Genomic DNA, 25927 nt, shown 5'->3' with positions numbered 1-25927 from the left:
ACATGAACAGAAAAGCTACTTTACAATGTTCTTCTGTCTCTTCAAACTTCACTGGTTTTCTTTTCTGGATGAAGAACCCCATCATATTATAAAGGGTTTATTTTATTTTATTTTTTTTTTCAATCCTCAGAGGCAGCAAGTCCCATGCATTTATTAGCATAACAGGTGGAATGACCAAGCCCAGCATCTTGAGTCCACTGTGGCATGGTTCTTGAGCATAATTCACACTTCTGGGAGGCTGGAAGAACACTGCAGTGGCTCCTGGCTGGTTGCTATTTTGTCATCATCTTCATTGTAGCTCTGTGAGGCTGTAGCTGCTCCTGCCCAGCTGGAAAATGCCCCTGTGTCCACAGAGGAAGCTGATGGTTATGCAGATGGATGATGATGCACACCTCAAAGCACACAGAGGCGCTCTCCAGGCAGTCACCTGTGGGTCCTGAATGAGTAACCTCATGTGTGTTAAGTGCCAACATTTGTTTTAAGTATTTGTAAGGCCATGAAGACACTTTTGTGTCTTCAAAAGGCACCAGTTTCAGTCAGTCAAAAAGAAAATTCCGCAAATGAAGAATTAATATAAATCTGACTGAGTCTTGGCAAAGTGTTACAATGCTGAGTAACACAGTAAGAATGCATATTTTCTTGCTCAGACATGTCGACCAGCTCATGCCTACAGACTGGCCTAATATCATCTGCTGGAGGTAACAAGAAAAAATAACACACCAACAGTGTTTTGTTAGCAGTTTGGCTAAACCAACAAAGGTATTTTTCATCACCTCTGCAATCACAGAATCTTTTTTTTTTTTTATTGGAGTAGCTGTCAGCATTAATAACTTCACAGAGAGGTGTTTTAGTAAGAAGTCTCAACCATTTTTACTGTGATTCATCACCCTCTCATCCCACCAAGTTTTGCTTTCCATTTTTCACCCCCAAGATCACAGAGAGACTAGAAAGAATTTTCCCTTCCTTTCACCAAAATTGGCAACAATCCTTTTTTATCAGCATGACATGCCAAAACAACACTACGTCTCCCTGCATGACCATTGTTTTTCTCTCTCACAACTGGATTATTCCCGTGTGGCACATCACATGTTAAAAAACACCATGGTTAGTATAAGCCAGGTTCCATGATGCTATTCCCTTGCATTAAAAGAACATTATTAACTTTAGTTTGTACTGCCTCAGTAAATTTGTTTTGCAGGCACAGAATTCCCATATATTTATAACTCATGGCATTTCATGAACTTGTGAAATCTGCTGTGTTTCCTTCTGCAGTGGAAAACAGTAATTTCAGCAAAAATATGAATTTCATTATGTCTGACTGACAAGCTCAGGCCACATAACTGACTTAACATACACAAGGCATGCTCCCTTCTCCCTTTGATTTATGAGTCTCCACTATGGTTTGTTTTTTTTCTGCAGGAACAGAAGCAGAGTATATTTATATAACTATTCTATTCCCCCCCCTCTTTAATCTGAAACCTTTATATAGAACATCTGTTGCTGCAAGAGCAACTGGAAATTACTGTGCTGTAGTAATAGAGCTTGTGCAGTCTAATACAACCACCAAAAATCCAGCCCTTCACATGCAGGAGTTTTGAAAAACACCAACACCTTCGAAAAGGTACTGACAATTGCACTAACACTATCTTCTGTGCTGACTTGCCACTAAATCATACCAACTCTTTTATTTTGTGTCAAAATAACTGCCAGAAAGAAAAGATCTTGTTGCACTTTTCAGCTGTCTGCACGTAATTTCAACATGGTATTTCTTGTTAGGTGATTCAATTGTAGACTTCTCTCATTAAAGAATCCACCTCTAATACAGAGCTCTATCCCCAAATATATATAATTTACCTTACATGCAGTGATCCAGCAGTCCACTCAAAAAATCACTTCCAAAATGTAACAAATTTAACCATACAAACCACACAACAGTGGAGCAAGAACCTGCAGGAGAATGCCTTTCAAACACCCACCCAAACAGCAGCAATTCTAGCACACAGCTTTTCATGCCACCGCAGCCTTTGAGAGGAAGCTGACTCAACAGTCAGGGACTCAGGAGTGAGGAAAACCAAACATAAAATTTCCACTTCCTCTACACGTGCTTCCAGCACAGAAAAAGGACACAGCCAACAAAACAACACGTTCTGTCTACCTTTGGCTTGTGAAATGGGCTCTGATGGGATAAAACAGAAAATAAACCAGCCTTTTCCAAAGCCCTTGAACCACCCTGCTCCTCTGCCTTCTCCCTGCTCACCTGAAATGACATCTGTCACCTCTGGACACACAATTGCTAATGCAACTCACGCTGCAGACATCACCTTTTCAACATATTAGCCCAAAAATACATTGAGTAAGAACTGTTAAACGCTTCTGATTTTTCACATACCAACCTGAAAAATCCACGAAACAGCGATTTCCAGTGTTTCACAGATGCAAAAGAATAGGTTTTATATCTCCAGGGTGAGGAAACTTAATGGTAGTTGTAAAGGGTTTTACTGTACAACATTGAACAGGCTTATTAAGATATTAAGTTGTTTTTCCAATCACTCTTCAATTAAAACAAACAAAATTAATCACCGAGCCTTTCCTTCCCAATGCAGCTGTACGGCACATTCACATTTTGCAGTTTTTTTAGGTGGTGAATCAGTGGGAAATAAGAAACCTCTCACTTGTAAACTTCCCCTTTCCTCCCTGAGAAATAACCATGAATATAAATGTTCTCACCAGATCAGTAAACACATTCTTCATCTATTTCTTTAAAAAGCTTTGCTTTAGAGTTGCTGGGTGACTTCTCTTCAGTGTCCCCCAGTGCCACAGGTACAGAGGGGTAAAAAAGGGTGAAGCAGCTGCCAAGGCAGATGAAGAAATACCAACTTTTGGTTGTGAGCTGTAAAGCACCTGCTTTCAGTGGCTCTATTTGCTCTGCCAGCCTTTTTCTCTGGACATCCTCCCACTTCTGACCCCAACTCATTTCGTATTTAATTCTCAAAACTCTTATTCCAAAGGGAGGACAGTCATAGTTCACAGTCTGTACTCAGTGCCTTACATTCACCATTGCTGAACTGTAAGAATCCACTCAAAACACAGATCTTAAAAAAAAAAAAAGAAATAAATTCCAACACTTCCAAGGATAAAGACTTTGACAGGGACAAACAGGGCCAAGATCACTGAAATGCACAGCAGCTTCATTTCAAAGTGCTTTTCTCTCTTTAGCAGCTAATGTCTCTGTCAGGACAACAAAATCAGGCAAAATAAAATAAAATTGCCTTTGCAGATCTGCCACTGACTCAGCTACATCTCAAACACTTTAGGTACAAACTGAAATCACTGACCTAATTATAAAACAGAAATAATGCCAACCTCTCCTCATCTTCCCCAGCAGACTGGGAACTCCAACAAAAACAGCCAGAAAGCACTTTTCTCCTTGATGCTTTTGCTACAGAAAATCCAATGTCTTAAGAGCAAAGGCTTGTAGGGAAGATGCAGCAGGCAAAGGAAGAATCACCTGCGAGTTTCTTACCCTGGCACTTCAGAGATGAGCCCCCAGTCTTTCCTATTAGCATCACTCACTGCTTAGAGGGCACCTGCCCAAAAACCTGGAGGGTTAAGCAGGGATTGAAATAGGAAAGACACTGGTCCTGTTCCCTTTTTGGTTATTCTACAGAAAAATACGTAATTCACGCTTCCATATGTAAACTTAAATGACAAAAGACACCAGACAATAAGAAATGGCAACTTCAGATTGCAAAAATGAAGACAAAATTAAGGCGAGGAAAAAAAGGAAAAAAAAAACCCAACCCAATGTATCTGGAATATTCAATTATTAAGGGCTCTGAGATACTCAGCAGGTTTTTCAAGGCAAGAAAAAAAATGAGCTTACTGTGATTTTAGTGGCCTAAGTCTAAGCCTATTCTCAGTACTGATATTGCTGAAAAACACTACCACCAGGTTAAAAAGCATGTTTAATCATAAATACTATGAACAGCCAGGAAAATGTAGGAAAAATACAAATATAATTGCTCCTTGCAACACACTACTAATGTGTCTGTTTTCAAACTGCAGGTAGTTCAGAATGCTCAGAAAAGTAAGCACACGACAAATTCAAGAGGATTTTAAACCACTGTTCTCAATTATTATATTGAAAACAGGGCCAGTAAGCAATAGTCCTCTTAGGCTTCTTGTCAAGAAATTTTGCTTTATTGCCATTATAAAATGGTACTCCTTAGCTCTACCAGTTTCTTTTTCGAAATTAGATTTGTGTACTTGTTAAGAAACCAAGATGAAACACATTAAATTTTAATATTCCATGCAAAGTTTCAGAAAGAGATAGGACCAAACTTAATCCCTCTAAGATTAAAGATCTGTCTGAGTCTCTGTCAGTGAACATCTATAACACACTACAAAAGATGAAGAAGCTGCTCATTTCCCACTGAAAAACAATATATACATTATATGTATGCATAATATATAACGTGCCCATTTTTATTACTAAGAAATAAAAATACACGTCGTAGATTTTTATTGTCTACTTGTACTGATCGCTGGATGTCACTAAATACTTTGTCAGGCACAGCTTTCGAAAAATTAGTGGCTTAGCAGGTGCCAGCCAAATGGTTTTGCAATCCTCCCAAATTACACCTCAGTAAAACACTTGTGAGACAAGCAGCTCTTCAGCCACCAGTGCTGGTTGGCCAGGTTTGCATAAAATGAGAAGTTACTTCCAAAACGAGCATCAAAATACAGGTATTGAAATAATAGTGAGATGTTGCATTTTATCTGCTTTTTTTGCCAGGGTTGGGATTAAATGCTCGAGATGGTATTTCTTGTTTGCACTCAGGTGTTTATTAATTCTTATCTATATTACAGTCCCACAAGCTGTGAGCTCTACAGCACTTCTAGCTAACAAACTAAGAATGGTCCCCATCTCTCCCTCTACAAGGCCTTTTAAGGACAAATTGTCCAATTAAGAAATGACACCTAAATTACTTTTACTTTTAACCCGATAACCAAGCACCCATGGCCAGCAATGAGGATTTTTCTATCCAATTACAAAATACCACCCAGACCCATCAAGAAGAAGGTAAGAAAGAAGGACTTAGTCTCTATCCTAAAACCTCCATCTTACTTTATATATAGGATTATATATATATATTACTATATTCTAAAACCTTAAACTCTAAGTTTTCCACCATGTGATATTACACACTTCCATTCAAACTCCACACCCATAATCCCAGTGTGGTCACTCAATTTTGGAAGCCTTTTCCATGGCCTCAGGTCAAATGCAGTGTTTCCTTGGGGGTCAGTGCCTGTCAGCACAGAAAGTCTGATATTCTCAGTGCCCAGGGTTCCAGCAGTGAGAGAAACCAGGAGTGACATTACCCTTCCTGGTGCTGGAACAGCGGCCCTCAAAAGTCTTGCAGAATGACATTTTGGAGGGTGAAGTTACCAGCAGCAGCAATGTAGGTGTTTGTAAGTGGGAGAGCAGCACTGAAAAATGAAGTTGTGTAAGGCAGGTAAGGAGAGAAACACCCTTCTAGGGAAGACAGGACACAAGGACTCTGCTCTCAGCTGTGAGAACTGTGGCACTAAGGGATCTGGGCACCAGGAGAGGAACTCCATCCCTGATCTCTGCTGGGGTTGGTGGGTGGATCTGGCGTGTTTGCACGGAGGGTTCTAATAGCCCTTACTCAAACTCAATTCCAGGTCTGCTAACTTCTTGTTAGCAGTGTAGCAATCTTGAAAGAAATGCTTATAACTGAGAGTAGTCAGGACCACACTTTAAAGTTATGAGGTTACTGTAAACTTAAATGCAGGTAGCCCTGAAGCAGTTTGTGCCCTTGGGCTCTAAAGGACAGCTGACATGGGAAAGGAGCTCAGCAGAAGCTCAAGAGTGTTCTCATAGCACTGGTCACACCTTCTGCACACAGTTTGAGCTGGGCTTAGAGGAGAGCACATAGAAAACCTCCAGAACAATATCATTACACACATATCCACACAGGGGACAGGACTCAGTACACTCCCAGTGTCCAGTACACTCTACAGAACACACAAATCCCTCTGGAAAAGGCAGCGTGCTGCATGCCAGAGGAGACTCTGCTGGAGTTGAAAATGTTACTCTATTTCATTTCCACCTCCGTGCTCCCATTCAGCAAACACTGTTCTCTTAAAACATCAGTGTGCAGGGCAAGAGACAACAGGCAAAACCCAGAGATAGGCTGTGACACATGATGGAAGCTCAAGCACCTTGCCAGAGCTCCCTGCCAACATAATTAAATTGTGCCATTACAGATCCTTTGGACAAGGTTTCTAATAAAGCATTTCCCACCTCATTTCTTGCCAAAATTCAGAAATGCAAGTCCACATTCCTACGTGCTTTGTGGCATGACATAGAGCTTTTCATTATATTTCTTTTCAGTGATGCTGCTGCTAAAGGCAAGTGGTTACTCCTGGAACGACCCAGCGTAACTCCAACATCTGTTCTCTGAAGGAGGGGAAAACAAAACAAAAGAATAAACTGTGCTCTTGTACTCTATCCCTTTATGTTTCTTAAAAGAAGTATAAAAGCAGCAGGAATCCTTCTTGCTATTGAGGGCATCACTATCTCTTCCTTTAGTCAAAAACCCAATCTACAGAAAACCAAATTCCTAAAGCCTGATGGACATCTTTGTTTTTTCTTGCCAAAGACTTTTGCACAGGTACAGATTTGTAAGAGCTGCTGAACCTGATCACATTACACCTTTTGCCTGTATACCATAAATACCTTAAATAAAAACTTAGAAATTGGGCTGCCCTCTGCTCACACACAGCAGCTCTCAAAGATCAAGCAGTGGCAATGCTTCTCCTCAAAGCCGTTGATCCAAACCTGCTTTTTCAGAACCTCTGGTATGTGTGTGGTGCCTGACAAAAACTTCCCAGAACCTAAACCTTTCATGTCATAGACAGGTAGAAAAAGGCCTTATGAAATCAGACCTCCTCTATTAAATTAATTGCTAGCCTGTCATCTCTTCTAAGTGTAGTTAAGCAATTTGCAAATTCCCATCCAAAAACAATCTTGGTATAAAAACTCATTAGCATAACAACCTATTCTTAAGTTAAAAAACAAGTAGACCTGCAGTGACAAGGGATTTGTCTCATAAGAATCAGTAAAGAAAATACCCAAGCAAAACAAGAATAGAGAGATTTGATAAACGAGTAAAATACCTCTTACTAACCAATAAAGTAATTAACAAAAAAGCTATCAACCAATTAAAGTTACACCCAAGGTCTGTAAAAACTATATAAAATGAGTTGTAAAAATAAAAAATGAGTTTTTCCCTACATAAAAATAATAAAGTCTCAGCTAACCCATTACAACACTCCCACATCTCTCTGTTCACGGAAACCAAAAGTTGGATGTGGACTAGTCCAAGCCAGAAAACAACCTGTCTGAGGCTGCCCCCTACAAATTAATTGAATAAATGTGCACTCTTAATGGAGGCATGCCAGAAAGCCTGAAGCCAGAAAAGGCTTGAAGGCAAATGGGGATTCTTGGCCAGCAAGCTCAGGTACCTTCCAGTGTCCTCTTTATGCAGGATGCAGTTGGATACAGCCCATAAACGCAAGCAGTGCTGCCATGCAAGGCCAGAAAAGGATTAATAGCACCAAAATCTCTCTCTTGTTGCCACTGAAACCAACTGTGCTGAGCTATAAGTCTGCATGGACAGCCCAGTCCTTCCTTTTGTCAGATAGGAGTCCTTTTTTGTCCACTCTGGGTTAGATCGATAACACAAAACATCTTCAGTGTGACACCTTATCCCCATTTCAGCTCTGAGCTCTCAGGAGAGAGCTGCAAACCAAGACCTTTAGTTAGTGTGCCTCTCCTGAGGCTGTTACTCATGATTGGATTTCATTACTAAAGTGTTGAAACTAAATCCAGCCTTTTTTCAGAAGTGGCTCAGAAACCTGTGACAGGTTCACTTAATTCTGTGGCTTTCAGAATGAATTCCATCTTTCTCAGATTGAGAGTCAGTGAGTGCTGGCATCTACAATTTTTTTTTCCTCATGTAGAGGAACAGACATAAAGAGGTAAGGAATGGTGGCACCAAATGGTTAAAAGAAAAAAAATACTTGAAAATTTTTGGTTGCTCCTGTGTGTGAAAAATAGAGTTAATGCAGAGGATGGAGCATACCCCAAACAGCTTGTTCTTGAGACACCTCCCTTCTCACAAGCAAAGAGAACTCTGATAAGCCATAGGAGGAATCAAAACTACAAACCCACACAAATGTTGAGAAAGCTGAACTCTGTATTTAAAGCTCAGAACCATGTTGATCCCTGGTACTAAACACTGTGTCTCTTTCTGCCTTCAAACAGACCTTGGGAAAACTGCTCCTGTCTTCTGGGTTAGCTTACAATTCACTGTAATTCACAATTCAATTTCTAAAAACTTCTTCAGAGCTGTCCAGTGACATAAAAAGGAAGAACAAGAACATCCAGTACCTGCCCAAGGTACTGAAGTGATGGCCACTGTGACTATGTCCAAAAATCTCATTTTAAAGGCCAGGTTCCTCCTGCATTCCATACTGTGTGCCTTTGAAACAACTTTTCCAACCTGAGTAAGCAGAACATTTTTGATCCTTGTGTCCAAGGAGCACTTGGAAGTAAGGCTGGATGGTCCTTGAACCACAGAATTAATTGAGATGATTCATGGATGTCAGGATGGCAGCTTTAACACTGATCTAAATATGCTTCAAGAGCATTGACAAGCTCTGTACCTGTGTCCCACTCTGCCACCACTCTTCTGTTCCCAAATTGCAGAGGAGCACTCTGGCATGCCAGAGGCTACCTGGAGAAATCAGAACCCTTCAGTGGAAGTGTCAGAACGTCACAAATGACTTGGCCATTTGCATAGCTCAGTTCCTTCATTTCATTCCATCTTACTTTCGCTCAAGTAAGGCTTCAAAAGAAATAGGGCTCTGCTTGGTGCCATATGGATGGGTAGTCACATTTCAGAGAGAACATCTGTCACCCAAGAGCAGCACTGAAGATACTGCCCAGGAGGATGTGAGCTTTTAGCACATTAAGCATGGATCCTGTGACCTTGGGGGTGAAAGCTCCAGATATCTCCTTACCTGACCTCCAAGCACTGGTCCCACCTCCATCTCTAACCAGGCAGAGCACTTAAAAGAACCATCTGCATGCTAACACTCCTCCTGCCCCTCCTGAGATGCCATCAGCTGTGTGCTGAACAGGATGAAGAATGGATGGCTCAAAACTTGCCTGTAGCTTTTCCTGTAGCTTTTTGGAGGTGTGATTTAAAAGCATGGCTTGGAAGCACGTGAACTTTTTTATAGAGCTTAAACAGCCAGGCCTTTGTTTCAACTCGCATCATCAAGCAGAGTGGAAAATAAGAAAGGATTATGTGACATGCAGAGCAGCCCCAGCTTTAGCCCTTAGTCACAGTTAAATTACTTATAACTGGGAAGGGGGAAGAAAAGCCAATAACCAGAATGAATCAATATAACCAGCTCCTCCTCTGAGCTCCCTCACCACTATAAACAGCTGCTGAACTATTTGCTGGAGCCAGAGGCCTCTATTCTTAACTGCAGAAATCCACTAAGGCTCCGAGTTCCTGCTCACACCCAGTGATTGGATCTGCCTGAAGGAAGGACAATTTGTGCTTTATCCTGTGGGAAGCTGTGAACGCCCAGTTGTTTCCCCCCTGCATTCTCTCCTCACTGACCCCAGAGAGACCCCTGCACATGAAAAAGAGTTTTCCCTGAGACAGGAATACTACAGCAGTGTATATGACACTGTAAATCCTGAAACATCCAAGAAGTTTATAGCTGACACCTTTGGAATTTGCCAGCACTGGTTCCTGTCTATACCATTACATGATGATTCTCAGAATAATTCAACATGGTTCATACAGGTAGAGCATCCAGCCTGAGTTTAATGCATCTATTTTATCTTGGTTAGTTTAAACTTTGACAAACATGCCAACACGAGTGCAGATTCCCATGAAAAGGAGTAAAGTGCCACATAAATTCCTTGGTGTGCAAGTAATTCTACTTATTTCCATAGGAGAAAACTGTTCTCAGATCCTCTCTGCACTAGGCAAGAGTCTCCAAGTCTGGCTTACCCACAATGGTAGAGTTGACAAATATAACTGTTCTTGTTGTTCTCATGAGCAGTTATTTCCAGATTTGGGATTGGCTGGGCTTCAATCCAGAAAACAGACTTTTCACGACAATCCCCAAATAACTTCAGCAGTTCAGAAGGATCAGGAAATATCCAAATTAGGAAAGGGGTCAATTCATCCTGCCTCAAGTTTTTGGCAGACCAAGCATCCCACATCTCCAGAATGTTCAAAGAATCCATCCTTCAGTTTGGGCGAGGTTTCCAGCTGAGTGATACCCCGACAAGCAGTGCTTCATCACAGCCCACCACGACCCATCCAACACATTTTATAAATTGCAGCTGCACCCCTGCTGCTGTGATTTATATTGTCATTACACCTCAAGTGTAATAAGTCATTGCCCCTCCAAAACCAGCTAGAGCACAAGGAAGAAAATGCTCTCCCCAAGAAGGCCTTCTGACAGAAAGCCTTAGGGGAAAGTTATTTCCAACTGGAAGCAGTCATACCATGGACAATCTGCAGAAAGATTTACTTCTGCATTTTTTTCAAGGTATTTAGAAGATCTTTAGTCCTAGTGTCTGACCAAATGACAGGAAATCTTGTGGTTAGCTGGTTAAACCTCAGTTACCTGGTTTCCCAGTGCAGATCCTGAGACAGGGAAGTCCATCATGCTGTACAAGAGCACATGGATGAGCACTCAACAAACACACATCCTTGTAGATTTGGTGTCCTGACACATCTCATGGTGAGCAATCGTGCCTTTGCCTCAGTTTTTGCATTTTTAAAAAGTACAAATGATATCAATAATACCCCCCCTCAGAATGGCACATGGATAACCAGTTACACTGCAGAGGAATTTGAAGAAACAGAGTATGTCCACATTCACATCCCATGAATATGGTGCTCAAGAACAACAGCCCTTGCACACCTTTGCTGGGTTTTCATTTGTGGTTTCAAGACTGGGATACAAACATTTCTCCATTTCTTGTGTGCAGGAAACTATTTCAAAAGAGCTCCAAGGTGACACCACTTACAGGCAATACAAAATAACCATTGGTTGAAATACTTCAGGTCAGATGGCAAGGAGCATTTTCCTTGAGTATGAAAACTAGTCAAAGTTCTCTGCTGCCTTTCAGAGATGATACCTGGGCTATTCCCAAATCCAGGTTCACAAGTAGAGCAAGAATCTCCACTCCTTGTGTAACAAATGAGTTTGGTGGTGCTGCTGCTTCCCTCACACACTGCTGTGCTGGCTCAGTCACTGGGAGATGCCCTGAAGAGCTCTGGGGACAGAAGGTGGGAGCAGTGCCTGGCTCCCCCAGACACCAGGAGAGGAGCAACCCCTGCACCTGTGAGCTCATGTGTCTGGGAGGAGCACAAAACCTGTGCTGAACACGGCCCAGCAGCTCCTCACCTGAGGGATCACCTTCCAGCCCAGCACTGATGCCTTAAGTTTGATCTTTCCTGTATTTCATGTTCTGTGGTGCCCAGGGGCAGCTCTGAGCTCACAGTCAGTGTCACTCAGCTCTGCACACAGCAGGGACACAAAACAAATCCTGTTCCTGCTGCACACCAAAGCCAACTTTCAGCCCAAAAGCACAAACAAGGGTGGGCTGGAGGGAGGGACAAGGAGGATGGGACTTCACAACTTACAACAGAAGCTGTAATTGGACAATTAAACCCCAATATGCAAATGGACCAAACCTTATAAAAGTGTGAGACCTCATGACCATTTGTCTATTTTGTGACCATTTTGGGTCCACCTTGGGTGCAGCCCTCACCAGGCTGTCCTGTCCAAGGTGTATCCTAAAGGCCTTTCAGTAAATCTCTCCTTCATTCACAGCTCTGTCCAGTCTCTGTTCCAGCTCAGCCTTCCCAAGGCACCAGCCCCATCAGAGCTGGCTGTGCCAACCCTGTGCATGACCCAGTTTTGGCATTGTCAAATAAGGTGAAACTTGCCCAGGCAAGCTCAGACACACACTGGGCTCAGGGCAGTCTCTGCTCATTTCCCTGAAGAGCATTCCAAGGTGGGCAGCCATCCAGCTGTTGTCATGCCCAGTTTCCACCCCCCTGGCCGGGCCTTCTGCTGGGATGGAAATGGGATGGAGGATTTCCTGTTTGCTCTCCAGCCAGTGCAATCCTGGTAAGCACAACTATTTCCATCAGCCCCTTCCAAACAATTGTATTGCTCCTGCTGCCAGTTACTGCTACACACACTGTGGAAACATTGCAGCCAGCTCTGGGAATACTTCTTCCCTGGAACTGCTGTCTTAGGCAGGTTAACATCTAGATAACAACTGCTGGCATAAGCACAGTCCAGAAAAATGTTTAGTAATGTTTCTGAGAAAGGGATGTCCCAGGAAGACCAGTGCCCCCCCCTCAGGAACCTGTTTCCCAAACTGAAGGTGCTCAAAGGAACGTGCAAAACTTCTCTGTCACAGCCGCCACAAATTCATCCATTTCCAGGCACTAATCCTGTTTTTTGAGAGCTCTCTTGAGCTTTGATTGCGTTTTCAGGGAAAGGCATCTCTCTTTTTCATGCACTGTTGTTCAGAGAAGCTGCCACAAGCAGCATGTCACAGCATGGAAAACCTTCAGACTAGCTGAAGGCAAATCCATGACCTCTTCAGTCATCTCAAGGCAGCTAACACAAAGAAAAAACGGTGGAAAGTTACACAGAACTTGCCAAATTATTCTTCCAAGGGGTTGCCTAAATCATATTTTAAAAATACATTCTTTGCAGATAGCAGCTAAAAAATCTAAATATGTTTTAAAGCGAGGGACAAATGTCTTGAAAATTCTCTAAGCTAGTTGTCTCACAAACTTTTCGTTTGGCAGCAAATTTGTTTTGGCAGCAAACCCCAAGACAAAGAAATTAGGTGGAAAGCAAGGCAAGAAATTGAAACTATGTCTTCTCTAAGATCAAAAACTTTATGGTTACTTAAAAAAAGCTTTATTGGTAACTAACAAATCATCTAATACCTGAAAACCCTAGTCAACACAAGTTATGTATAATTCCTTCTTATTCCCTTATTTCATTTTTTTTTCTTGTATCCTAAACCTCAGACTCTCCTTTTACACCCAAAAGTTAACTACAGCTCCTCTGGTCATTGAGTAACTCCCTGAAACTCCCTTTTTGGTGGGAGTCACATTAGTCCTCATGACTACAATCCAACCAGAGCTCATTCTCATACAATTGTAGCAGCTGTTTTTCAGTCCCTTCTTGACACACCCAAGTCACACACAGGAGATCACCTGCAGCCAGCCCTGTGTTAATAGGAACAGTCAATTCCAGGGTTATTTTCTACATTTAAACTCATGCATCATTCAGTGATTTTTGTTGCACCATTTCAATATTTGGAGTGTCATTTTTTCTTAAAAACAGAAAATGAAGCTCATATAAGCTGTTGGCACACTGTCTGCCTGGAGCCTGCCTGAATTGTAAACAGGCAGGGTTGAGAACTGGGAACTGTGAAGTGGAACTGCTGAAAATAGCAATTGGCTACTTTAGGGGTTCTATAAGGTATGTGTTTGCTGTGGATGACTGACTCCATAAACAGGTGTCAGCTTCGTCCAGTTTAGTCAAAGTCATGAAAACAACCCTTTCTGAGTAGTGTTAAAAGTATCCCACCAAAAATATTTAAGTGTATTGACTGCATTAAATTTGACTGTTCAGGTTAACAGCTGTTTCTGACGTCGGCATAGTTATATTTTCTATGGCAAAAGCTTTTTGACCTATCACAAAAGGAGCTCTGCAAAAAACAGAACAAAAATAACCCCCCCCAGTAAAAATCTGGTAACTTATGAGGGTGAGAAGGGTAAGCAGTAAGAGATCCCTAAAGAAAAAGAAGGCTTAATTTATCAAGCTCAGAAGCACAGATTGAAGCAATCAAGGTACAAGGAGATGACAACCTGGAAGAAAGTATTAGTTCAGGGAACGGAAAATAAAATTGCTCAGGTATTATAAAGATATAACACATTGCTCAGAAAAAGCCTATTTGAAAAATACAAGAAAAAAGAGCACAATTAAATGCTGGGCCCAAATAATGGCTTTAATAATGAAGGGCAATATTGAGTCCTTAGCATTCAGTGTAATATTACACTTCAAAATCAAAGCCACCGGTAGCAGCAGTCAGAGACATGATCTGTGTAACACAATACGGTTGTTAAAAATACAGGACCTCACTGCACTGCCTTTGGCCAGCTCTGAGGCTCCACTGCAGTCAGGTTATGTACACACAGAAAGATGGGGTCATTTTTAAACACATTTGTGAATACAGCCAAAAAAAAAAATCAAAACCTTCAGTGGGGAAAAAATACTTCAGATGATTTATTTTGGATATGACACAAATAATAACACCAGCCAGAGGAGTATAACCCACGAGGGACATTTCACTCAGGTGCTCAGAACAAGAAGTTCCAGTTTTGCCCCCCTAGGAGAGATGCCAAGGCATTTCCTTACCTGAAAGGGCTCCTGTGCATTTGAATCTCTCTTTTCTGTGCAGTGCAGCATGGATGAAGAATTCCCCTTAATGGGGGGTTTAATCTAAACGACCCCTGCTGTCCTCGCCTCAGCAGCCAGAATAAATCTGTGCAATCTTCTTCCCCGCACAACTACCCACATCACATCTGTCTTTTCTCCTTCAAAGGCCGAAAAAAAGGCACAGGTGGCAAGAGAAGAGGAAAAGGCAGAGTACAGAAGGAGGTAATCCTGTCTGTCTTTTGTGATTTAAGCCCTGTTAACAGAAGGGATGGTTTACTGATTATGGTTATACTTGGCGAGTCCTGTTCTGCTTGTACTTTTGTCTCTCTCCACGAGGACAGCAAAAGCTGTCAGGAAACTGGTGAGTCAGCATGCTGCTGCTGCTTGCCTTAGCTGTGAGGCATTGATTTTTGTCCTGATGCTTTGATAGAGGGTCACAGGTACCTGAACAAAAATCTTTGATGAGAGCAAGGGGGTCATGGCAGCAAGAGCTGGTAGTTTAAACAAAAAAGTCGATTCTATCTTTACAGTCTTTGATTGGACATTTAAATTTTCCCAGAGAGTTGAGAGGAAAAAAAAAAAAACACCAAAACCCAAACTCCACTTTTCTATTCAAGATCAAAAAAAGAGGAATGACCAGTGCAATGCTTCTCACAAAATCTTTTAAAAGTCGCTTAGTATTTCACTGTAATCAGGCAAAATTCATACATCTTTATATGTGTGTATAATTAACAAAAGAACTAAAGCTAAAATGTAGAGTAACTCCAATATATGGAAGAAGCAGCACTTTGAAATCTTTAGCACCTGTCCAGAAACAAGGTCCCTTTCAATATATCCAAAATTAGTGCAAAGTCACCGTGCATCTTCAAATTCTAAGCAATTCTGTTTGGCAGAAAAATCTCAAATCTTGTTAGTACTTGAAGATTAACATTAAGCAAAAGGAAACTTGGTCTATTTTAAAAACAAAAATGCAAAGGCTGCTCAGGAAGCTCAGAGGTTTCCTCCCCCCATGTAGAACAGCTCCATAAAAGTGATCATAGGATTTCAATCTGCAGTGAGGTCTAATCAAAGAATCTCTGCTTAATAGGATGGAGATTAGTCATGAAACAAAACACAGAGTCAGACCATAGAAAGTTAATTGCAAATAACTGTTTTCTGGTTTAAATTGGCAGGAAATTCTGAAATAATTTCTCTAGAAAAACACAGGTGAGCTACAATGTAGAATTTACTAAAAGGCTGGAAGGGAGGGAAAAACAGAGCCAAGGAGTAACAGCAAGTGAAGAAATCAGTTGCTTCTAAAACAGACAAAGTGATTGGGCAGGGAAGTCTGTACACTAACATGAAAGTCTGAGATTTATGGTCAAAGCCAGCTTTAAGACAGTCCCCTGAAGAGTCTTTAGGTTGAAATGAAGGCACAGACCTGAAGCCTGAAATTAATACAACACCAGCTGCTATTTACCACAGATTTTGAAGAGGCTTTGAGATGCACAGGCGAAAGAACGATGTAATTAGTTCTGCTAAAAGGTCAGGTTACAGCTAAAGGTGGACAATGGGACCTTCTTAACCCTTTCTGGACACACCACTGAAGAAGAGATGCCCCAGAATATCTCATATCCTTGGCCTTATTCAGCACTTTGAAGGGATGAAACACATCCAGAATAGTACAACACACTATGAGGCTAAGCAGGGAAATGACCCAGATTTACACCATTTCATGAATGTAGGAACAACTAAACCCTATTAAACACATTTCACCTGCCAACCTGCCCTTGCATGGACCTGAAGTCCCTTTTCCCCCTGCCAGGAGATCTCAGCTCCCCCAGACATGCAGAGAAACAGCTCCTCCTTTGGCAGTAACACACAGAACTCTCTGAAGCATCCTCTTCAGATGTCAGCCTTGACATGCCACAGTAGAGCAGTGTTTAAGGCTCTCTGTGCCTTTGTGACAGCCACCTCCAAAGGGCCCTTCAGAGAGCTTCTCCAGCCTGGATTTCCTGCACAGTACTCTGTTAGGGAAACAAAACTACATCAAACAGTGATTACAGAAACTGTGCTGCCTCAGGTGTGTGCTGGCGGGGATATTTCCCTCAGCATTCCACTTCTATTCCTTTAGAAAAAGCGGAGGGTGTTTTGTTTTGCTGGTTTGTTTGCTTTTAAGGTCAACCATCATTGGGGAAACAAGTAAATTTCTAATGGGCTACTTCAGCTCCATGTTCTTCTTTGTTTATTCTCCAACCACAGCAACATCTCAGATTATGAAGGTCTTTGTATGTATAGGTATCATTCTCTTCTGTCCACATTAGGCAAAATTGCATCAAAAAATCTTGACTTGGCAGCCAGCACTATTGTGATTATTAGGAATTAAAGACCATGCTTTCTCTCTTTGCTTGATAAAGTGTAATTTCAGTCAATAACAGAAAATTCCTCTCTGTTCTAGTTCTTTGTGGAAATGCAAGCATAAACAAAGCCTTGTGAAGTTAGCCTATGTCACTTTGGCTTTCTAAAGCAAACATAATCCCAAGTGTTCACTGACAAAATACTACCTATTTAAATCATTCCTACCACAAAATTGGTAATAGTGCTTCCAAATAACTGGAAGCTGAAAATAAAGAGACACAAATCGGAGATTTTGGTTTATCTCTGACTGGCTGAAGGCAAGTGTCTATGCTGCTTACCCACTTGCCAAGATTTACAAAAGCCATAATCTGTAAAACACAGCAGGATGTGTAGTAAGGAAACTCTAAATGGCAGTCATACATTTGATAAGACAGGTATTTCTAAGCAAATGTAATATCAGGTGTGTTCTCTCATTACAGTCACTCTCTGCTTCCGGGTCAAAGTAAACTAGAAGAGCACTGCCACAACCCTTCTTGATTAGCTTTATCTTGATAAGCTTTATCTTGATTAGCTTTATCTTTATTCTTCTGGGGCTCTGCTCTTCACTGCTGTGAGCAACATCTGGGGTAGGAACCCGCTGGCAAGGAGTCATCCAGGGCTCTGGAGCCAGCCAGAAGGGCGGGCACCGTGCACAAACATGACTCAGGTAAGGCACATCCATCTCACCTATAAGATGAACTCATGAGGAGGTTTCAGTTTTCTTCAATAACTGCATGTCCCCAGTTCCTTTCTGGTAAATGGGTCCCAGGTTACACTCCTCCAGTGCCTACAACAGGCAGCCAAAAGCTTCTGCTGGACAAGCCCATGGATCCTAACCCTGCAGGTCAGAAGGGCTGATCTCCTCCTCCTTCCTAGATGGGACAGGGCAGCACCGCAATGATCTCCAGTTGTAACTTCATCTTCTCAAGGGGTACCACGACCTGCTCCACTTCACCTTCTAACACCCAACCAAAGACCTGCCCCAGCCTCCTGCAGGGAGGAGTCCTCACCACACTCCCCCAGCCACACCAGGTAATTCTGCAGCTGTTTGTCCAGGCAACACCAAACCCACACGTCTGCAGATCACAACCAATTTTTCACCTAAAGCTCCTACAGCCCCAGTGAAATCCAAAGTCCTTCCAACACAGATTCCTTCTGAGGTGCACGATGAAGCTGCCACAGTGGCAATGCTGGAGATCACATATTTTTTTATTTTTCTTGGTGAGTGTTCTCCATCCCACCCTGACAAACCAGGATACTTCAGGAGAGCCCTGAAAACTGGGCTTGGCATTGCTTTGGCCAAGAAGTGTCATATAAAGTGTTACAAATTCTAACAGCCAAGTAATTAACCTCAAAAATGTCTGCCTGCACTGGCATGGTGGAACCTATCAGCCGTGCATCTACAGAGGACCAGTCCTCAATGATTCTCCTTATAATGGGAGTATCTAATAAACCATCCAGTTCAGTTTATTAATAAAATTCAAGCCAGCTCTTCTAAAGTAATTATTTCAGAATTGTTAGGGAAAAAAAAAAGAAGAAAAAGAAGAAAAACAGAATAAACAAACAAGAAATAAAAAGAAAAACAACAAAAAAAAGGGAAGAGGGTTATCCAAGGGTTTACTCCAAATACTGTACACTTTTATTTGTAGAGCAGGAAATGATAAGCAGGAAAAGGCAAAATTTGAGGTCTAGGCAGAGAGTGTTTGCAAACTTCTAAGCACGAAAACCAGAATTACTATGTTATGATGCAACTTTTGTTTAAAGATTAATGAAAACCAGCCAAATGTCTCAATTTGAAAAATCAGGTCAGTACAAACGCACACACATCCTTTTGCTGTGTCAACAACAGCAACAAAACCCAGTAAGAGTGATTAAACCTGGCACACCAGCCAAAAGTCTAAAGCTTAGATAAATACAAAACCTCAAACCTAAGGCAGCAATTCGAAGAGTTCCAATTTTCGGCTACCTTTGGTAACTGTATCAAATGTAAAGATTTTCCCTACAGAACTACCTGGCCCTTGAGGATTGTTTGGCTGTGAAGGACCAGCCTGGCTTTGTGGGTGAGCACAATTAGGTGCAAAAAGTTTCCTCCCAGACTAATAGGGTTTCAAATACTGCACATGCTAGAGGTTTGAGAAATGAACCAGGCTACTGAAAATAGCTTTATATTATATTTCTCCACTGGTCTTTACGATAAACAAGTCTGAGTTGAACTGGTAAGTGGAAAAAAACGCCTCTTGCTCCCAGCAGACAAGTATTATTCAACCCCCAACACACACAGATCCAAAAAGAATGACAAGCCCAAGCTTTTTAAAAAGTGCTAATATTATAAAAATGATTTGGTAAAGCTTTTCGTCCTCAAACAGTTGGTTTTTTGACAATGTGTCTCTGCAGCTCCCAAGCACACATATAATAAAACCCTCAGCAAGAACAGATCCCTGCAATGGGACAGATATGTAGTTGGAAGCTGTGAAAGTTCACACTTCTGAAAAATCAAACTAACAAACTGCTGAGCCCTGTTAATTGTTTCTTTAAAAAAAAAAAAAACCCCAACCCAAAACATAAGCTGTAAATAGCTAATCAGAGAGATTCTTGACTGATCTGCATAACAGCAGGTTTTACAAACCTGCCATGGATTTCTTACATAAAAGCATGTGTATTGTAATTTTTTTTTCCTTCTACACATATGAAACCTTGAGAAAAAATACTGAAATCAGAAGCATGCCCAAACTTTTGTCATTTTTTTGTCTACAGAGGAACTCAGAAACCAAACTTCTATGACAGACTAGCACAGAAACCCATACAGAAAGCCAAGGCTAAGCTCATGTCTCGCGGTAGCTCACAAAAAAGAAAATAAAATAATGAAATAAAATAAAATAAATCTACACAGTGCTTGCCACAGCCTAACAGCAGGCAGAGCTTGTGTGTGAGCTGGGGGAGCACAGAGCCAGCAATGCCCAACCAACACTCTGCCACTTCCATGGGTTCTCCCCAGCAACAGGGAGCTTCCAGAAATGCAGTTTGAAAGGAGCTGTGTGCCTTGAATCCTTTCCACGTGAATAATGCAGCTCCAGGAAAATGCCAGCTCCGATGCTCTTGTTTTCACCAGGCAGCAGCAACCAGCAGGACAGCAACAAAGCCTGGGTTGTCTGGGGTTTATTCAGGGGTGGGTTTTTTTTGGGAACAGGCAGGAGGGGGAACACACAGAGAATTCCTGGGGTGTAATCTATTCGTTTTATTGCTTCTGCAGCACATTAGAGTCGAGTTCACGCATGAAGTGTCCTCCAAGTACAAGTTCAGAGCAGCCAGGGCTGTGCTGCTGTGTTGGGAGCAGGGCAGCACAAGGGCACTGGAACACATTTCCTCCAGAGCCTCCAACCCTCCAAGGCATTGCACTCACTCCTCCTTTGACACAGGGTCAGCTCACAGATTTTTTTTTTCTAGTTCTGGAAGTCAAATTGAAGAAGTTGAGTTTGGCTTTTTTTTTTTTCCCTCAGAATCAACTGAAGAGATTTGATCTCTGAAGTTTTAAGTGAAACAAATGGGAGGGAGCAGTTCACAGTTTCTGCATAGTTTCTGCTTGCTGAAATATCAGCGTGGTGATTCGAGGCATGCATTCCAATATTCCTTCTTTTTTAAAAAAAGTCTTTTGCAACCATTATTCATGCCCAACAGCACAAGGAATAATTAGGCCTCCATTCCCCAAATCTTGGCATTTGCCCTCTCCTAAAGCCACGAAGAGAACTGCAGCTAAGTGACTGAACTGATAAGCACAGCCAGCTTCAGACTTCCTTGGAGTGCCAAGTTTTACAACCCCCAAACAAATCAATCTTTCTTTTACTGGCCGTGTATAAAACATAACATTTGCTTCAAGGAGTCCAGAAGCCTTTTGAATACAAAACAGGAAAGTCACCAGGAGGGGGTGAGAACCAGTACTTTTTTAGAGTGCTGACCCATAAGAGCTAACACACCCACCCCTAAACACACTGCATCAATGTGGAAAAAAAGGAAGAAAGAGAGAGAAAAAAATGCAGCCTTTGGCAATCTAGGGCTCCTAATCATTAAGTCTAACACAGAACAACTGAACAATGAAGAAAGTTAAATTGCATTGCAAATTTCTGTTCCATGCCCAGGTTATGGAATGTAGTGCAATAGGGCACTGGGCAGCTACAAAACTGCATTCCTTACAAAGGGAACAGCTTGAACCCCATGATTTGTGCATTGGGCAATACTGAATGACCTTCATGCTTTCCAGCATTCACTGGAAGGCAGATTTATTTGTAATCACAAGCCAGCCGTTTTGTTTTTGGCAACAAACATATATTTGGAAGAGCAAGGTTTAAACTTTGTATTATGCAGCAAATGCAGAAGCCAATACATTAGCTTTAAAGGCTGAATTTGAAAAAATTTTAAAAAATCCAGATTGGGTAATATCAGAATCTGAGAGAACCTAGACAGAATGGCTGTTTGCTGCTCCTTTTTCTGTTTCCTTTGGGAGAGATACATGCATAGGTCAATTCCATTATAAAACAGGAGCCTCTCTAGCATACACATTGTCCAAAAGATGTCCCGTTTCAACAAAAGAGATCCAACTCTCACAATCGACAAACAAAGTGATATTGCTCTTACTGTAATGGACGTAATACAAGACTATCTGTACTTCAACAAAGAAAACCTATCAAAATTTTATTTTAAACAAGCATTGTCTGTCTCTTACTTGCAATTTCCTTAGGCATGAAATAAAACACATTTTGGATAAGGTGCTGATTGAACTGGACTGCAGTACAACAGAGCTGGACCCTAGGACAGTGTTATTAAAATAGGCAGCAGCTGATTGCACTAAAACCATCCCCAGGATACAATGATCAGGGAATTCTGGTGTTTGTTTAACAGACCAAGGTGATAAACCATAGATTATCTAAAGCTTCCACATCATAGCCCTTGAACTCTTGGAAAATAAGTTCCAACTTAGATTTAAAGGAAGTCAAGAGACAACGCTGGACACAACTCTTTCTTAATGTGCAGAGACACGAGGGAATGGGACAGGATTAATAATTTTTTCCTGCACATCCAAAAATCAAAACAATTATGAAGCACGTAGAAGCATACAGTTCCTGACGTTCTAAAACAAATGGCAAGGAAAATCTTATTTGCAAGCACGTGAGATGAAGCAATAGACTTCTGATTCTCAACTTCCCATGAGCTGCTGTAAGGAATTTAATTGCCACCTCACAACTTGAGGTGCCCCTTTCTCGGGTACCTGTACAAAAAACCAACTGCTGAATAGAGGAAAGCTGAATACTGAACACAGATTTAAATACAAAACTGCCAACGGAAGCACACAAGGCTCTGAGACAATTCATAAACCCACACAGGTCTTTATATAAGGTTAATGGTTTGCTAGCCAAGTGCCAAGGTTCAAAACCGGGTAATTTTTGTTGCTTTTTTTAAAATCAGGTTTGAACTCTGCGCATTTTTTTTTCCTAACAACACTTCACTTAAATCTCAGCAGCAGCCCAGATGGGCAGAGGATATTTCACTGGGAGGTGTTCTCAAACACCTCATCAATAAGAGGGCACAGGAAAGCCTCAAAGCCTCAGTTATACATTTCAGCTTGCCAATGCTGGGTCAGGCAGCACCATAGCAGACTTGGATGACTAACCCCGAAACGAGCTGAAAACAGCAGCAATCACGACAGAGACAATAAAGAACCCCAGCAATGGCACACAGCTCCAAGGAAAGAAAAATCATTAAGAATATCTTTAAAAAAAACCGCAGTCATGAAACATACTTTCTTAAAGGCCACTTTTCATTAGAGGGATTATGCGTGATATTAACAACGCACGCACAAATGAAATATAGGGCATAAGCAAATATTAGCATAAGATCTTGGGCATCTTAAAGAATGAAACTTTAGGCAAACAGATTACAAAGTGTCATAATAGAACGACGACTATGTCAGAGGCATGCACACAGTCTTAAAAAATAGCGATAATTTAAAAAACTGCCTTGTGAAATGAAAGTATATTGAGCTAAAAAAATACAATCTTTCGGAGGTCTTAATATATACCACTGTCTTTACTACAGTGCTTCCACCAGAATATTGCTCTGAAGCTTATAATTCATGAAGGGATCGAGGCAGAGAAATGATGGGCTAACAGGGCAGAAATACATCGGGTGTTCCACTCGGATGCACCGAGGGGTGCTTTAGGAGGGCTCTGCTTCTCTCCTGGTGCACACAGGCAGGACACTCAAGGAACACGTACAAGGCAGCTGCTTGCTTACCTCCCAGCCAGACTAACAGCAAGGAACATCAATAGGATGTTTAAGGAGTGTTTCCTGCAATGTGCAGAAAACTGTGCAGACTAGGGGAGGTAAACCAAGGAGGGAAGCATGAGCACTGGCGGGCTCGTGTGCCTCTCCTCGGCTGCGCTGGAGAACGATTTCAGCAGGAGGAAGAGGAGCGCACAGGTTAGGGCAAAGCTGGTCACAAAGACAAGCTCGAGACTAGGGCTAGGGTACAAAAGGTTCTTAAAAGGTGGAAAGTGATGTCTGAGGCAAAGGCCAAATGTTTAAAAGAGACGGTAAACAGCACAAAGATGCTCTCGATGAAGGGTCCGCGGAGGCTACTAGAGCAGAGGACCGCGGGCTTGAGGGTGCAGTGTGCGAGGTGCGTGGGAGGCAAAGAGCAGGAAATTCGCAGGAGGAAGGTGCAGGGCACAGCCTGGAGGACGGGAGGGGAGGACAGGTGAAGCAGCCGAGGGAAGGCTCGGGGCAGGCTGAGGCACAGCACACGGGCAGCGCTGGGCAGGGGCCGGGGCACATACCTGGGCGTCTTGGCCGCGGCGCTCTCCCGGCGGTCCAGCACGCCGGGCACGCAGTTGGTGAGCTCGGTCCAGTCGGCGTGCAGCCCGCAGCTCCAGCCCGTGGAGAAGCGCGAGAAGAGCCAGGTCTCCCTGCGGTTGGGCCGGTAGCAGGTGCATTTCTTCTGCCCGGGCCGGCAGTCGCAGGGCACCTCCAGCCGCACGTTCTGCACCAGGTGGCGGCCGAAGGTGGTGCCGCCGGTCTTCTGGATGTGCAGAAAGACGATCACGTCCTCGCCCTTCATGTCGAAGGCGAGCTCTCGCTCCAGCTCCCGCACGGGGAAGTAATACTTCTTCACGTAGTGCGGGTCCGGCGTGGGAAAGAGGTCCAGCTCCTCCGAGTAGGAGCGGCCGCTGGGGGAACCCAGGCTCAGCCCCGGCCCCACGTACTGGTACAGGATAAGCATGAAGCACACCGAGACGGCCACGATCAGCAAGAACTTGCTGGTCCTCTCAACCATGGTCCTTCCCGCACGCTTCATGTGTCACCATCTCCCGGGGCTGCCGGCGCTGGGCAGACTGCGGCGGTGCCGGCGGCTGGGCGGCGGAGCTTCGGCGTCCGCGCCAGCTCCCGCTTCGCCTCCCCGCGCCGCTGCCCGGAGCACAGCCTTCCCGGGGCCGCCGGGCCGCTCCCCGGGGCGCCTCGGCTCGCCGCCGTCCCCGCCCGCCCGGCCGGCCGCGGGCAGCGCCGGGAGCGGGGCAGGGGCAGCCCGCAGCCAGCCGCTCCGGAGGCGCCGCGGCACAGCGGCAAACTTGCCAGAGAGAGAGAGAGAGAGAGAGAGAGGGGCAGGAGGGGGGCGGAGAGGGACCGAAAGGCAAGAACCAGCCTCCTCTCGCCCTCCCTCCCTTTCCCCGCGCTTCAGGAAGCCACCCCCATTCCGGCGCTGCCTCCGCCGTGCCCCAGCCCCCGCGGCACCGGCGCGGCTGCGCCCGCCCCCGCCGCCGGCTGCGCCCGGGCTCGGCTGGGCTCGGCTGGGCTCGGCCGGCAGCGAGCGCTTCCTGGCCGCGCCGCCCCGCCCGGCATGCACAGCGCCGCCCGCGCCGCCCCGCGCCCACACCCACACCGCCGGCGGCCCCGCCCGGGCCCCGCCCGGGCCCGCTGCGCTCGGGGCTCCGGTCCCCGGTGTGCTCGGGGCTCCGGTCCCCGGTGTGCTCAGGGCTCCGGTCCCCGGTCTGCTCAGGGCCCCGGCTCTGCTCAGGGCTCTGCTCCGGGCTCCGCTCCCCGGTGTGCTCCGGGCTCAGCTCAGGGCTCCGCTCCCCTCCGGGCACCGCTCCCCGGCTCCGGTCCCCCGCTCCGCGCTCTGGGCACCTTCCCCGGCCACCCTTCCCCGGGCTCCTCTCCCCGGCCCCGCTCCCCAGCTCTGCTCCGGGCTCCGTTCCCCGGGCTCCTCTCCCCAGCTCTGCTCCGGGCTCCGTTCCCCGGGCTCCTCTCCCCGGACTCCGTTCCCCGGCCCCGCTCCCCCGCCGAAATCACCGCCGCGGACCTCGGTGGGCTGCGAGGCGACTGCGCCTCCCGAAGCACTCGGCTCTCAGCGCTTCCTTTATGTGCCGCCTTAAAATTAGCCCCGAAATGCGGAGCTCGGCACTCCTCGGGAGATTTCTGCTTTGCGGCAAGGTTATTAGTTAGTTATTAGTAACGAGAAGGTTTGTACGGGAATAGGACTGGGTCTTCCCCGTGTGTCTGCTCCCGCTGCGGCCTCCTCGTGGGGCGCCGCAAGCCTCTGGTTGCGATGCCGCAACTGGATGGAAGAGGAAAATGCTCCGGCCACACAGAGGGCGATGGTGGCTGTGAGCTGGAAGAAGCCTGGGCACACCATCAGCCACAGAATGCCTAAATAATAACAATAACAATAATAATGGTAATACTAGGTGAAGCTAAAGCAAAAATCGGCAGGAGCGTTCTTTATAGCAAACTTTCCCAGCGAAATGCTTTGTGCCGCTCAGCCAGGCGGGCTCCATCCGGCAGCGGGGCTGCTGCGGGGTTTTTCGGAATCTTCATCTCCCAAAACGAAGCAAAGCGCTGAGGACGCCAGAAGTGCCCGGCACGGAGCCGGCTTACAGCGATCTCTGCAGGGCTTCGAAGG

The 25927-nt window shown here is 44.2% G+C and overlaps 1 protein-coding gene across 1 annotated transcript in view; it reads right to left on the bottom strand.

Annotated features, from left to right (window-relative positions):
- Positions 1–24408, bottom strand: part of HS6ST1 (heparan sulfate 6-O-sulfotransferase 1) — a 188287-nt gene extending 163879 nt beyond the window's left edge. The window contains exon 1 of the mRNA XM_066326058.1: positions 23808–24408. Within this exon, the coding sequence (XP_066182155.1) occupies positions 23808–24325 (518 nt within the window). The 5' untranslated portion in view covers positions 24326–24408. The remainder of the gene's footprint in view (positions 1–23807) is intronic.
- Between the last annotated feature and the right edge of the window lie 1519 nt (positions 24409–25927).

Source organism: Sylvia atricapilla, chromosome 10 (genome assembly GCF_009819655.1).
Source record: "Sylvia atricapilla isolate bSylAtr1 chromosome 10, bSylAtr1.pri, whole genome shotgun sequence".
Classification (NCBI taxonomy): Eukaryota; Metazoa; Chordata; class Aves; order Passeriformes; family Sylviidae; genus Sylvia; species Sylvia atricapilla.
Note: the sequence above shows the minus strand (reverse complement) of the source record. Positions and strands in the feature narration are given on the sequence as shown.